At 42.6% G+C, this 15,656-nt stretch overlaps 1 protein-coding gene across 1 annotated transcript; it reads left to right on the forward strand.

The window, feature by feature from the left end:
- Positions 1-569: 569 nt before the first annotated feature.
- On the forward strand, positions 570-8,855 carry TAF9B (TATA-box binding protein associated factor 9b). The gene is made up of 7 exons (XM_090265221.1): positions 570-965; positions 1,260-1,341; positions 1,647-1,783; positions 2,087-2,221; positions 3,680-3,755; positions 7,554-7,664; positions 8,371-8,855. Exons 1-7 carry the CDS (start codon positions 570-572, stop codon positions 8,610-8,612), a joined length of 1,179 nt encoding a protein of 392 aa, XP_090121347.1. The 3' UTR covers positions 8,613-8,855.
- The last annotated feature ends 6,801 nt before the right edge of the window (positions 8,856-15,656 follow it).

Consider the following 15,656-nt stretch of genomic DNA (forward strand, 5'->3'; position numbering starts at 1 on the left):
CAGTCGTATTGCCAGCTTTAGCAAAGAAAAAGAGAACGCCCTGTTAGATCGGAATGTCACCAACAGCCAATACTTTTGTAGTAAAGTATCTGCGTTATACCTAGGCTAAAAATGGCGCGGTTGATCTGACATATTAAGATTTCACTGGTGTTCTGCTTTGGACCCGGCAACCCTACCACAGCGGGAGGTGGAGGCACGGCCCCTGCGGGGATTAGAGTGGCAGCCCCGGAGGTGTCGGGGAGGCCCCACAAAGGCAAGCGTGGCCATTTTGGTGGCCTTTTGCGGTGCACAACTCCGGGAAGTGGAGCCTCTCGGCTCTTCCAAGTGTTAGGCTTGGGCTCCTCGAGGAACATTTACCAGCACCTTCCAAGCAGGCCGCGGCAGAAGCGCCCCGCCCCACCCCACCCCTCCCTCCCTCCCTGCCCCGCCCCGCCCCGCCCCTCCTTCCCTGCCCCCGAGGCTGTCGGGAGTGTACGTGCCGGCCCCGCCTCCCGCGACGGCAGGGGCGGAGCCAGGGCGAGCAGCCCGCCCCCTTCCGTCTCTCCCCGGATGCCGAGCAGTGGCGGAGCATGGAGTTCGACGACATAGAGCTGCCCGACAGCGCTCTGAGGGACGCGTGGGTAAGTCCGGCCGCTGACAGGCGGGCACGAAGCTCGGCGCGGCCAGGAACCGCGGAGGCGGGCCCGGGCGGACGGCCTGAGAATGGTGTCGCGTGCTGGCTTCGGCCCAAGATGCGCGTCCCCGAAGAAGTGGGACGGGGGGCGGGGGGGCGGGTATGGGGCTCCGGGGTGCGCCCCCGCCCTCCCGGCAGCCCCGCCGGAGTGCGTAGGCCAGCGGGCCGGCCTCTGCTCCGGGACCTCGGGTCCCAGCCGCTTGGTCCTTCCGCGGGACCTGCGAACCCTGACTCTCCCGTCCGCAATCTTCACACTAACTTTCGCCATCACATCCGAAGAGGACAACCAGCGGTAGCCACCTTACCTCCGCCTGGTCCCTTGTTTTCTCTCTTTGCGCCGCCCTCCGCCAAGTGAATAAATAAACAAATAATAAAGGTTCTCAGCCAAGGGGGCACGACGGCATTTGTTGTGTTCCCGGCACTCACTGCGGGAGGTAAGGATAAGTACAAGTTTGCAACCCAGAGAAGGGGCCCTCGTATCATAAATAGAAACATTGACTCGGGTCCCGTATGGATTCCTAATATCTAGCTTGTACATCTGGCGTTGTTGTTTTTTGTTTTTTGTTTTTTTTATTTCAATCCACAGGTAATGGTACAGATCCTGAAAGATGTGGGAATTGAGGAGTATGAACCAAGGATTATAAACCAAATGTTGAAATTTGCCTTCCGTAAGTTAACAAAACACAAAAAAATCGGCCTAACTCGTGAATTTGGAAAGATTCCTTTCCTGTTAAGAACATTTTCAACTAAATTACTTTAGCGCTTAGTAGCATACAATTCAGCCTAAAGCAGTAGAAAGGCGCTCAAGAAAGGGGAAAATAGTATTTATACTCTGATATATATTTTTAAGTTTATCATACAGATAGCACAATTAGATATTAAAACCGAAATGCATGAACTTTCTAGAAAGTAAGTGGCCATAAATAGCAAGCTATTTTCATATATGTAAGAAAATTATGTTTTGTTCTTAAAGGATATGTGACTACAATTCTGGATGACGCAAAAATTTATTCGAGCCATGCCAACAAACCTAATGTTGATGCAGATGATGTGAGACTGGCAATCCAATGTCGTGCTAACCGATCTTTCACCTCTCCTCCCCCAACAGATGTGAGCAAACTTTTATTTAAAGTTCATTTTACAGCCCTGGCTGGTGTGGCTCAGTGGATTGAGCGCCAGCTTGCAAACCAAAGGGTCGCAGGTTCAATGCCCAGTCAGGGCACATGCCTGGGTTGTGGGGCCAGGTCCCCAACTGGGGACACACGAGAGGCAACCACACACTGGTGTTTCTCTCCCTTTCTCCCTCCTTCCCCCTCCCTCTAAAAATAAATTTTAAAAATCTTTTTAAAAAGTAAAGTTCATTTTACATATAGTTTTTTCATTGTAGGTCTAATAACAACGTTTTGTTTTTAGTTTTTATTGGATATCGCAAGGCAGAAAAATCAAACCCCTTTACCTCTGATTAAGCCATATGCAAGACCCAGACTGCCACTTGACAGACACTACTTAACAGCTACAAACTATAGCCTGGAGTTCTTAATTAAAAAGGTAAAAATTTTTGGTCAATTTAGCTTTTTGAAAACTTGAGATGTGTTAGGGCAATTTGTAAAAGGCAAGTGTCTGTATATAGTGTGGTAAATTAAAAGCTAAGGTAATTTACTAGGATTTTTAAAAATTGACTCCTTTGGCCCTGGCTGGTGTGGGCTGAGCGCTGGCCTGTGAACCAAAGGGTTGCTGGTTCGATTCCCAGTCAGGGCACATGCCTGGGTTGCTGCCCAGGTCTACAGTTGGGGGCGTGCAAGGGGCAACTCACTGATGTTTCTCTCCCTGTTTTTCTCCCTCCTTTTCCCTCTTTAAAAATAAATAAAATATTAAAAAAATGAAATCTACAGCTTTGAAAATAACATGTATTTTAGCCCTGGCTAGTGTGGGTCAGTGGATTGAGTGCCAGCCTGTGAACCAAAGGGTTGCTGGTTCGATTCCCAGTCAGGGCACAGGCCTGGGTTGTGGTCCAGACCCCCAGTTGGGGGCGTGTGACAGGCAACTACACCTTGATGTTTCTCTCCCTTCCCGTCTCTCTAAAAAAAAATTAATAAAATCTTTTTTTAAAGAAAATACCATGTGTTTTAGCTGTTATAAAATATAAGATTTTTAGAGCTGAAAGAGATTTTAATGTTCATCTAACACAACACTTATTTTTCACATCAGGAAACTGAGCCTAAAGTTATCCATTGAGTTAGTACCAAAGCTAGGACTGATTCTCAAGTCTCATAAATACCAATCTTGCTACTATACCAGTTTTTTTAGCGAAGCCCCGTAACAGAGTAAATTATACACCATCATGAACTGGACTTGCTTTCTGAAATACAAGCTAAGGCTCCCCCACCACTGAAAAAGTACTCACATGGGGCTGCATTTGATGTCTGAAATTCCACTATTGGACGGTTTATCTGAGGGGGTTAAGATGTTGATTACTTAACATTTAAAATGATAAGGAATTTCCTGGTTGCTGTGGCTCAGTGGATTGAGCGTCAGCCTGCGAACCAAGTGTCGCTGGTTCGATTCCCAGTCAGGGCACATTACTAGGCTGCACGTCAGGTTCCCTGTTGGGGGCACGTGAAAGGCAACCACACAGCGATGTTTCTCTCCCTCTCTTCCTCCTTTCCCCCTCTCTAAAAATAAATAAATAAGTAAATAAATTCATAAAATAAATAAAAAAATAAAAATGTCTAAAATGATAAGGAATTTAATTGTTATCCTAAAAAAACACTCTACCTTAAGCCAAATACTATATAAAATTACATATATGTACATATGTATATACTCATATCCACTTATGAAAACCCTAGTTTTAATGTTAGATATAGAACACTGGAAGCACAAAAACAGGACATTCTTGCCATGGGGTACCCATCGATAATTCACATCAACAATCGAAACTTCATTCCTGCTAAGTTTAGGTGTCACATCTGACGAACGTGAAAACTTGTTTGTTTCATCCCCTAGGGACCTAACCAAGGAAGACGAATTCCATTGCCAAGTGTTGGTGCTATTCGTAGCAGACCTACCATTCCTACTGTAGGTAAGTGGGAAAGGGAAGTGCCTTTTCTGGCGGGTCAAGGAGTGCCTCAGCACTTGATTTTGAACTATAATCCAAGTCAAAAGGTGAGTCAGACGTTCCCGGATGTATGTGGCCAGCATCAGTGTTTACTCATCCTCTAGTAAAGCTATAGACATATATTTCACGAGATTTCAAAATGAGAAAGTCACGAGGAATATCTGATCCTAAGTGAGTCTACGTTTGGACATTACCCAGCCTTGTTGGTATAAACTACAATATGAAAAACAGGAGTTCAAGCTGTGTTCTTCCTGCTTTCTCTACAAAGTTGCCACACATACTCATGGCAGGAGCCACCTTAGAATCAGACATTATAAAGAAATTTTTGAATGAATTGGCAAGAGAACGCAGTCAAGGTGTTACAGAAACAGGGGAGACCAAAAACAAACCCCAGAGTTTTCGGCTGGGAGATAGGCAGCAGGAAGCAGCTTTCAGGATGCCCTTGCATGCCTGGAGCTAGTGGCTGGATACATTGTTGCAAAGATCCGCTTTATTTCCAAGACTCAGGAAGATGGGAGGGACCTTGGACTGGGGGCTGGTAAGGAAGAAGGAGACAGAGCCTACCTAGGGGTCTGTGAATGGTCAGAACTGTTTGCAACACCCACTGCTTGAGAGGACGCAGTGGGAGAGGGAGAGGAGGCAGGGAGGGAGAGAGAGGAGCTGCGGAGATTTTGGGCTGGCTCTGGCTCTAGGAGGCTCTCTCTCTCAGGCTCTCTCTGGCCCTCACGCCCTCACTCTCTGGCTCTTGTGGGCTCCCTCCATGTGGCTTGGAGAAGGGGTCTCCAGGCTGCTTTAAGAAGAGGCTCTTGCCAGGCTGCTTGGAGAAGGAGAGGAGATCCCCGAGGTTTACAGGAAGAAGGCAGTTTACAAGGAGGCTGAGAATCCAGGCGGCCCTGCATTGAGAGCTGGAGGGCACCACAGCACAGAAAGGACCTCCCCAGTCAGAACTGAGTGATTGGCAGCTACTGGTAAAGCTGAACTGTGCCTAGGAAGTAGGGAAACGGTGTTCTGACTTTCCTAAGACTGGCCAGGTCTGGGAGGGGGAGGCAGAACCATGTGCAAATAAACAATTCTTTTTCTTTTCACCAGACTCTGGTATTCAGAGTTATAATTCTGGCGGCGGGCAATCGGGCCCCTAACTAAACAGCCTGTGGGTTCTGTTTCAATCGGAGCAGCCCAGGGGTTCTGTTACAAAGGGAAAGTTAAGAAAATGTACAGAAAGCTTAAGGATAGCAGAGAAACAAATCATTCTGTTTTCAATACTAACCTTTTCAAAAGTACTGTTGATTGTCCTATATTGGCCTCTTCATCTGTGCTCATCTGTCTCCATTGTTCTTTGAGCATTTCTCGCTTTCTGGCACAAGATGTTCCAAGCTCATCTGTATTTTCAACCTCAATCCTAGAACCAGCCATCTGTCCAAAGAGCTCTGGTTCCTTTTAATGGAGAATGGTATTTAGAAACCATTATTTCTATCTTTTTAATGTCATTGTTTAGGTAATAAAAATATAAAAATAGAGTTAGATTTCCTGATTATTGTTTTTGTCCTTGCTAGATTTCTTTCACAGTCCAATATTCTCAGAAAACAATTCCCTTCTCTTTGATCAACATTGTTTTCTTTTTTGGTCCCTATTGCTTATAGCTGAGTCCTGTAGATGTCACAGAGCTCTGGTGTAAGTGGCATTTGATTTTTCAGGTGCGTAGATAATCACTTCATATTCCCAAGATGGGAATGTACATTTCAGCATTTTCACACTAGCCTGGTATATTATTACTTACACACTTCTACTTACCTGCATGTGACCTTTGTGGACAGAAATTTGCATGTATAATTCATGTAACTTTTTGGTCATAAACTGTTTATCTGTGGACTCATATTAAGTGAATACCAAACTTTTTTAAAGTCTAGGCTGTGGTAATCACACGTTGGCAAGTTAACCAATTTTAGTTATCAGTTGTGATTTTTATTCCTAGTGAGATCGCTTCTCAGCCTTTTTGCTGAGATCAGCAGTGTAGTGTTCCTAGTTAGAGGTAGGTGTTGCACTTTTTAAATTCACAGTTGAGGGAGCTGCTAAAAACTATTAAAGGTACAGTTTTTTAACTTTAAAAAATTTTTCAATGAGTTTTATAACGCTGAAGACCCAAGCATCTACTCTGTTGAATTTTAAAGCCTACACCCCATACTTACCCACATGTTAATAATTTCTTATAGCAATAGCCAGGAAAACACCTACCTACTGTGAATTTTCTTGACCAAATAAAATACTTATATTGATTTCTTCATGAAGCTTCACCCAATCCTTTGGACCGCTCCTTAATACATGAGAAAACTTGCCTAGGGATGGAGACATGTTAGAGGAAGCTCTTGCTTCCTGGGTTTAGGAGAGAAGGCACTAGAACCCAAATTTCTGGGTACCTTTGGCCTTTGTACCCCTGTTTAGGCTCTCTTCTCCTTTGTACCTGGACAGGATGAGAGTTGTAGGCTTTTTTTCAATGACGGTTGTAGTTTTTTGTTGTTTGGTTTTTTTCAGTAACTATCCCTGGGAGGACTCCTTGTTCCTGGGATAAAGGTGTACAGAAAGCGTGCATCCCCAAAGGAAAAACTAGGAACATACATGTTTTCTGAAAATGCATTTTCGAGAGACCTGTGACACTGGTATCCATGCTGAGTCTTTCAGTCTTGCAAAATTCACTCATTAAGCAAACATTTGTTGAGTGCCCTTTTAGAAGCAGGGCACAAAAGCCATGTGATCACAAGAGTAAAAAACGTCAGCCTAGGCTTGTAATTTAGTGAACAATAGAACACATTAATAATAAGGCTCCTACATTGTATTAAGGGAATTTCAGAGGCAGGCAGCTACTCCTGAACAAATCAAAAAGTTTACACAATGGGGTGGCATTTGAATGTCACCTTGGAATAAAGGGTAGAATTAAAATGAGGGGGGTTGGACTAGGCTATCTCCAAGATCCCTTTATACTGAAAGAAAACCTAGATATAGACAAAGAATATTGTGCCCACCTGGGGACCCCAACAGCTATATTTGATAGGCTTTTGTTACATGCATGTTATAGTAGAGATCATCTAATTCCCAGCAAATGACAAAGATTAAAAATGCCACATAGGGCAATTAATAGAAAACTCGGGTCTTTATTCTGCTTCTTTAGACACTCACCTTTATGATTTCCTGGCACTAAAATTCAGTGCCAGTAGCTGTTTGAAGAGCTTTACCTGCATTTTTGTGTTTCATTCCCACAAGAATCCTATGAAATAGGTACTGTTGCCCCCATTTGACAGATGAGAAAACAGCAGTACAAAAAGATCCAATAACTGGCTGGTAGGTGATACAAGCCTGAATTCAAACACAAGCCTATATCCTTTTATTTTTAATCCTCACCCAAGGATATGTTTATTGGTTTTTGTTAGAAACATCGATCACTTGCCTCCCACACGCGCTGACTGGGGAATCAAACCCACAATTTTTTTTTTTCTTTTAAGTGTACAGGATGACGCTCCAACCCACGGAGCCACCCGGCCAGGGCCAGAGCCCACATTCTTTACTACACTGTCCAAAACTTTTAGCATCTGAACTACTGAGCTTGTAAACACTCTGGAAGTTACTTCACTCTTATGTCTCTAATGATTTTTCTCACCTTCTATTCGTTTCCTGTGCTTTGAAGGTCATTTCTGGTAAGCTTAGGGGGGCAGAATATGAACGTGTATACTAAGTCACGTAACTAATACAGTCTATTAATTCCAGCTACAGCAACCCCACAAACAGTGTCTGTCCCAAATAAAGTTACACCTCCTGTGTCAGTGACAAGCCAAAGACTTACGGTGCAGGTCCCACCTTCTCAAGCCACACCTGTCGAACCAGGTAATGTCATATGCGGGGGGAGGGGGGTAAGTGGTTCTTTAAAAATATTTTTTCTGTGTGATTATAAAACAGTCTGTGTTCCTATAGCAAGAGTTAAGTTTTAATATCATAACAGGAAGGTGGCAGGAATGCTGCATATCTTCAGAGGGGGTGTATGAGTCCACTAAAATTGTATGAGATTTTAGATCTATGTACCGTTTGGGGGGAAGGAGAGTATACAGTGTGATCATTAGATCCTCAAAAGCCCTGTGAAGTAAACTAAGTTAGGGCCCACAGATCTAAGGCATCTTCGGGGCCACGCACTTGGGGCAGCGTGTCTAGGTTCACATCCGCAACTGAACCACATGCGGTGAGCTACACATATAAAATACTGGCCCATCAGGGAAGCATGACTCCTTACCTTGAACATATGTGCGCCTTCAGTGTGTGCCATGAATCCAGTGCACTGCTTCCCATGACTTAAGTACTAAGTTAAATTTTAGGTAGTTAAAAAACTTTAACAACTCCTTTAACCTCATACTAATTTAAGCACTTAAAAATTTAATTCAACTTTTAATGCAGCATAATACATGCGTTTCTTTTAGGATGTAGCTGCCCTTCACGCTATTACAATTATTAATTACGCTCAGCTCTGTTGAAGCATTTTTACCATGGTTCTGATCCTGGGTCATTCACAGCTTGGGGGTGTTTTCTCCTCTGTTTACAGTTCCTGTGACAACTGCAAGTCAGCGTGTTCTGATTAATCCTTCAATGAATGGGCCCCAAAATATTCTTAGTACCGCCAACATGGTTTCAGCACAGAACACGGCCAACAAATCAAACGCGTTGAAGAGAAAATACGAAGATGACAATACACAGTGTAAGGAATGCAATCTGCGTGCATTTCACGTGCGTAGTTGCTTTGGAGCGCGATACACTGGACTACAACATTCTAGATCTCAGGTTTGATCTTACGAAACTGAGGTAGCTGCAATACTTTTCATATTCCTGTAAACTGTTAAGATTTCTTTAAGGAAGGCTGCCAATGTTTTTTTTCATGAGGCTTCAAGCACAAAAAGTTGAGCACTTGTTTCTTCATAGTTGCACTAACTGGAGCCCTACTACGTACGGCAGGTCTGTTTTTGGAAAGTTTTCTGCTGCGTCACTGAGGGCACCGAAGTTTCAGTGTCCGCAGCCTGATCAGTGGACTAATCATGATTAATCATGCTAATCATGATTAGCATCATTGCTAATCAACATTGAATTCCTATTTCCTTTTGTAAGGTAAAACAGTCACTTTTATTTGCCACCAGCGTTTGGAACCAAATGTCTCAGTTTTGGAGACATTTTTGGAAAGGATGGTTTTAGAGGGATTCTAAATCCAATTTTGAATGTATCTACGTTGTTTCTTGGTGTTCCCTCTGCCCCATTTCTAGGTCCCATTCGCTTTCTGCTTGGTCTCCTCCCCCATAGGCTTAACCCTTCGAGTGCCAGCGTCACTGTGAGCAATGCTGACAAATTTTCCCAGAAGTGCCAGTGCTGCTCCTGGCAACTTTTGTTTCGATGGTTATAAATGCCAATAACAATGCAATCATTCGTATTTTGTTTTTTTTCTTTTTTTCTACCTCAGGTTATATATTGATATAATTTTTTCTCCTGTTGACCCAAATTTGGAATTACACATGGCACTCAAAGGGGTAAGTTCCTCCCCATTGCTCTAAAATGTAAAAGGCCAAAACTGGAATTTTTAAAATGTCATTCCTGATTAACACCCCTTGGTGTCTTTTGCATATTTTTAAAGCCTACGTGACGTGGCTGCTGTTCCACAGCTCACTTTCCGGTGAACGTTTCTATTTGCTTTCTGCCTCCAGACCAGAGCAGCCGAGTCTTATCCCTCACCTTTGATGCCCCTAGCATGTTACTTTGCTTGTGACAGGCAGTTGGGGGTCAGTTATATTCAGTTCAGTCTTATATTCCAAGTTGACAACTCCACCGTATGTCACGTTGCTGAATTTCACACAGATGACGCTTAAAATCTGCCTTGATATGTATATTTACACTAGACCGAGGCAAAACCACTAAAGAGCAACTGGTTTTTTTCCCCCTTTTTACCAAATGCATGTACGCTTTGATCACTACTGCTTGAACCCTCCTCTTGGGAAAATTCAGACCGCTGTTCTAGCGTGTCACTTGAGGGTGTCACAATGAAGACGGGATCATGCCTGAAAGCTTCCCGCCGGTTCTCCTTGCTCTGGAGGCCCAGCCACGGGAACAAGTCAGTGTGACGCAAACTGCACTTCCAGGCACTCTGCGTAGGTTTCCCAGGGATGTCACCATGCGCCTTTCCCTCTTGCCCATGTATACCCATCCAAACACCTCCCTGGGAAAGATTTCAAAGCTTCCAAACACATAAGCAGGTTTGTGCACTTTTTGTTTAAGTTTGACATGTCCAGCGTAGGAGTACTTTTGCAGAATTTTCTAAAATAAATTTTGCTCTTTGAAGATCCTCAAAATTTCAAACCCAAGTTAAGTTTCATCTAGGACGGTGCCTGATACAACTGAGAAAGAGTCCAGTAACGAGGAAGAAACATCTCATGATAATTGGTGTGTTTGGGGATGTTAGGAAAAGGTGGTAAACTCCCAGCAGATCTGATCAGCACCATCGGAGAGAAATGCTCATTCTGTACAGCCTAGGGTATCATGACAGTATTCTCTCACTTACCACGGGTATTACGTTCCAGAACCCCCGCGAAGTAGGAACCTTACATTTATTCTACACTCTGAAACCTACATCGCTTTAACGACATACGTATACAGCACCGCAAACTCCCGCGATCAGTAATAATAATATTTTTTAAAAACCCGCGATACAGCGAGGCCGCGGAGTGAACTGCGATCCAGAGAGGGACCGCTGTACTTGCATGTTCGCAGGGAGGCAGCACGTCAGAAGGCCTCGGCTCTGGTCCTGGCTCCCTCACCGACCAGCTGTTGCCCTCACGTCACCCCTGAGCCTTGTTCACCCCGCTAGGAAAACCATAGCAACCCTGCCTACCTCACAGGGCTGTTGTGGGGGTCTGACTGGTATATGCGAAAGCTCCTCCAAAATTGTAGTGTTCTGTGAGTGAGGAATTGTTCACCGATTTGTTCCAAGGTTATTAATAAAAACTGGTGTTATCATTTATCTTTCTGTTTTGACTTAAGAGACTCAAGGAAGACGAACGAGGCCCAGTAATTCTGAGGTCCCGAAACCCAATTTATTTAACGGATGAATTAATTATAAATCAGGGAATTGCTTTGCTTTTATGTAGATGCAGCATAGCGAGGCAAAACAAAAATGAAAGGATGTAGGTTTAAATCTGTTCAAAACATAACATGCTCTATCCCTGGTGGGAATTTGGACATGTAACTGAGTGTTCGTTCACTGACGAGGTCAGCCAGTGCGTGGTCCGTCTCTCAGATGAAGACTGCTTTATCCTGCAGATCTCCCTTGCCTGATTACATGTCCCCCAGCTTCTAGGTGGGACTTTTTAAAAGATGTACTGGTGGTAGTTGCAGTGAGGCTATTATCCCAAGTTCATTCTTTAACAAGTAGGAAATAAGTGACTTTCATCCGAGGATGAATATAGGCCTTCAGCCAGCATGCGGGAGAATGGAAGGTGTAATTTAGTGGTCTGAGGAGTCCATCCAGAGAAGGGATGTACTGAAGACTTAAGAAAACACTAATCAGACCCTGGCTGCTGTGGCTCAGTGGATTGAGCGTCGGCCTGCAAACCAAGTGTTGCTGGTTCGATTCCCAGTCAGGGCACATGACTAGGTTGCACATCAGGTCCCCAGTTGGGGGCGCGTGAGAGGCAACCACACAGTGATGTTTCTCTCCCTCTTTCTCCTTTCCCCTCTCTCTAAAAACAAATAAAGTAAAAGTAACCCTGTTAAAAATTTAAAAAACAACACTAATCACAGTAGCAGATACAAAGTTGTGTGTTTAACATGCCACCATATGTTTTTAAATATATTTATATGTATATACACAGCAGTAATAAGAGGGAAGTTTATATCATTAGAAGCCTATCTCAAGAAATGAGAAATCCCAACAACCTCACATTATGTCTTAAAGATCTAGAAAAAGAAGAATAAAACCAATCCAAAGTCAGCATAAAAAAAGTAATAAAAATCAGAGCAGGACTGAATGAAATAGAGAACAGAAGAATACAGTATTCCCCCTCACTTATTGCGGGTATTACGTTCTAGACCCCCCCGGAAAGTAGGAACCTTACATTTATTCTACACTCTTAAACCTACATCACTTTAACAACATACGTATACAACACCACAAAATCCCGTGATAGAGCGAAAAATCCACAATCAATAATTAAATACAATATTTTTTAAAATCCCACAGTACAGTGAGGCCGCGATAAGTGAACCGTGATATAGAGAGGGACTACTCTATATCAGAAATTAATACAACAAAGCTGGTTCTTTGAAAAGATTAATAAAATTGACAAACTCCTGGGTAGACTCATAAACAAAATCAGAAATAAAAGAGAAGTTACCACAAAACATCACAGATATATTGTACAAAGGCTCATACTAGAATACTGTGAAAGAAGACTGACTATATGTCACCACCCTGGCTGGGGTGGCTCAGTGGATTGAGCGCCAGCCTGCAGACAGGTTGCTGGTTCAATTCCCAGTCAGGGTACAGGCCTGGATTGCAGGCCAGGTCCCAAGCTGGAGGCGTGAGAGAGGCAACTGACCATATCTCTCTCTCACACTGATATTTCTCTCCCGGTCTTCCTCTTTTCCCCTCCCTGTAAAAGCAAATAAAATCTTTAACAAAAATAAGTAAGTAAATAAATAAATAGACTATGTCCCCAAATTCAATAACCTAGAGAAATGGGTAAGCTCCTGGAAATATATAACCTTCCTAGACTGAATCATGGAGAACTGGAAAATCTAAAAAGACCCAAAAACAGTGAGAAAAATGAAACCACCATTTAAAAACCTCCCAAAAAATAAAAGTTCAGCACCAGATGGCTTCACTAGTGAATTCTACCCAACATTTAATTAAGATTTGATACCGGTCCCCTAAGTCTTCCAAAAAATTTAAAAAGAGGCAACACTTCCTAACACATTTTATGAGGCCAACATAATACAGATACCAAACCTGGTAAGGTAAACACGAAGAAAACTACAGCCCTGATGTGTGGCTCAGTGGTCTGGGCGTCAGCCCTCCAACTGGAAGGTTCCCAGTCAGGGCACATGCCTGGGTTGCAGGCCAGTCCCCGGTTGGGGGTGTGTGACTGATGTTCCTCTCCCTCTCTCCCTTCCTTCCCCTCTCTAAAAATAAACAAAATCTTTAAAAAATAAAAAGAAAATTACAAAAGAAAACTACCAGTATCTGATGCATACAGATGCAAGAATCCTCAACAAAATACTAGCAAATTGAATACAACATCACATTAAAAAATATAGCATGATCAAGTCGGGTTCATTCCAAAAGAACAAGGATGGTTCAACATATGCAAGTTGATCACTGTAATACACTACATTAACTAAACAAGGGACAACCATATGATCTTATCAATAGATGCAGGGAAAGCATTTAATAAGATACAACATCAATGTAATATTAAAACACTCCATAAAATAGGCATATAAGGAAAAGTGCCTCAACGTAATAAAGGCCAAAAATGACAAACCCTCACTAATATCGTACTCAGTGATGAAACACTGAAAGCTTTTCCTCTACAATCAGAAACAAGACAGGGATGCCCACTCTCACCGCTCTTGTTCAACATAGGCTGGGAGTCCTAGCCACAGCAATCAGACAAGAGAAGTAAAAAGCATCCAGATTGAGAAGGAAGAAGTAAAAGTGTCACTTTTCACAGATGACATGATTATGTATATAGAAAACCCTAAAATCTCCACCAAAAAATTATTAGAAACAAACAAACTTGCAGGATACAAAAATCAATGTTCAAAAATCCACTGCTTTCCTATACACTAGCAATGGAACTTCAGAAAAAGAAATTTTAAAAATCTATTTTCTTTTGCAATTGCAGCAAAAAGGTTAACAAAGGATGTGAAGGACCTCTATACTGAAACTATAAAGCACTATTTTAAAAGATTAAAAAAGCACAGCGAAATGGAAACATCTTTTGTGCTCATAGATTGGAAGAATCAATGTAGTTAAAATGGCCATATTCCCCTAGGCAATATACAGATTTGATGCAATCCCCACCAAAATCCCAATGTCATTTACTTAAAATAGAAAAAGTCATTAGATTTGTATGGAACCAACAAAAGACCCTGAATAGCCAAAGCAATCCTGATAAATCGGGGAAAAAAAAAAAAAAAAGGCGAACCAGAGGTATCACACTACCTGACATCGAATTATACTACAGAGCTACACTAATCAAAACAGCATGGTACTGGCAGAAATACAGACACACAGACCAATGGAACAGAATTAAAAGACCAGAAATAAAACCACATGTATACACATAGGCAAATAATTTTTCACAAAGGTTCCAAAAACACATAATGGAGAAAAGAAAGCCTCTTCAATAAATGGCGCAGGGACGTTTCCAGACCTTGACTGTTGTAAATAACCAAGTGCCCGTCAGTAGACAAGTGAATAAAAAAGATGTGGTATATTTACACAATGGAATAGAGTATTCTGTAAAAAAAGAACTCTACTCTTTGCGACAGCATGGATGGACATGGAGAACATTATGGTAAATGAAATAAGCCAGTCAGGGAAAAACAAATACCATGATTTCAGTTAAATGTGGAATCTAATGAACAAACTAAATTGACAAACAAAACAGGACCAAAGACTGATAGATCTCAGAGGAAGGGGGGTGAAGGGGCTGGAAGAGATCAGCCAAAGAACACATATGCATATATGCACAGCCCATGGACACAGACAACAGTCTGGTGGAGGCCAAGGTGGGGGGGGGCAGGTGCTGGGTACAGGGGGGCAAAGTGGGGGAAATATCTCTAATGGGGTCAAGAATAAAAATAAATAAAATGGTGCTGGAAAAATTGGAAAGTCACATGCAAAACACTGAAACTAAATGACAATTTCTCCCCATATACAAAAATTATTTCAAAATGGATCAGACCTACATATAAGATTTGAAACAATAAATTACATAGAAAAAATCGGTACTAAACTTACGGACCGTGGGCTTAGAGAACATTTTATGAATTTGCCCTCAAAGGCAAGGGAAGTAAAGGCAAAAATAAATGAATGGGACTATATCCACCTAAAAAGCTTCTGCACAGCAAAAAAATAAAATTGCAGACAAAACAGAAAGGCAAGCAGCCGAATAGGAGGTATTTGCAAGCAGTTCCTACAAGGGGTTCATATCCAAAATATATAAAGAACTCGACACCAAACAATCCGATTAAAAAAAATGGACAGAGGGCCTGGACAGACACCACTCCCGAAAAGACATACAGATGGCCAACAGGTATGTGAAGAGAGGTGCAACGACACCAGCTATTAGGGAAATGTAAATCAAAACTGCAACGAGGTACCACCTCAGTGGTTCACAAGACAGTAGCGAGTGTTGCGGAGCCTGTGGAGGAAAAGAAATCAGCATCCACTGCTGGTGGGAATGTAAACTGGTGCAGCCGCTGTGGAACGCAGTATGGCAGGCCCTAAAAATATTAAGAATAGAGTTACCGTATGACCCAGCAATTCCTCTTCTGGGTATGTACCCAAAAACTTTTAAAACAATTATTTGCAAAGATATTTGCATTCCTATGTTCACTGCAGCACTATTCGCAGTGGCTAAGACATGGAGACAAGCAGTGTCCCCTTCACTAGAAGACTGGATAAAGAGGTGGTACATGCATGCAATGGAACACCACTCAGCCGTAAGAGGAGATGAAATACTGCCATTCACAACATGGAAAGACCTTGAGATCATGCTAAGCGAAATAAGTCAGTCAGAAAACAGTAAGAACCATATGATTTCACTCATATGTGGGATATAAAAC

This window comes from Furipterus horrens, unplaced genomic scaffold (genome assembly GCF_987537825.1).
Source record: "Furipterus horrens unplaced genomic scaffold, mFurHor1.1.pri manual_scaffold_17, whole genome shotgun sequence".
Classification (NCBI taxonomy): domain Eukaryota; kingdom Metazoa; phylum Chordata; class Mammalia; order Chiroptera; family Furipteridae; genus Furipterus; species Furipterus horrens.

Coding starts and splice junctions, on each gene's coding strand:
- TAF9B (XM_090265221.1), top strand. CDS start 570: ATGGAGTTCGACGACATAGAGCTGCCCGACAGCGCTCTGAGGGACGCG. Junction 1,342..1,646: donor AATGTTGAAATTTGCCTTCC/GTAAGTTAACAA, acceptor TTGTTCTTAAAG/GATATGTGACTACAATTCTG. Junction 1,784..2,086: donor CCTCTCCTCCCCCAACAGAT/GTGAGCAAACTT, acceptor TTTTGTTTTTAG/TTTTTATTGGATATCGCAAG.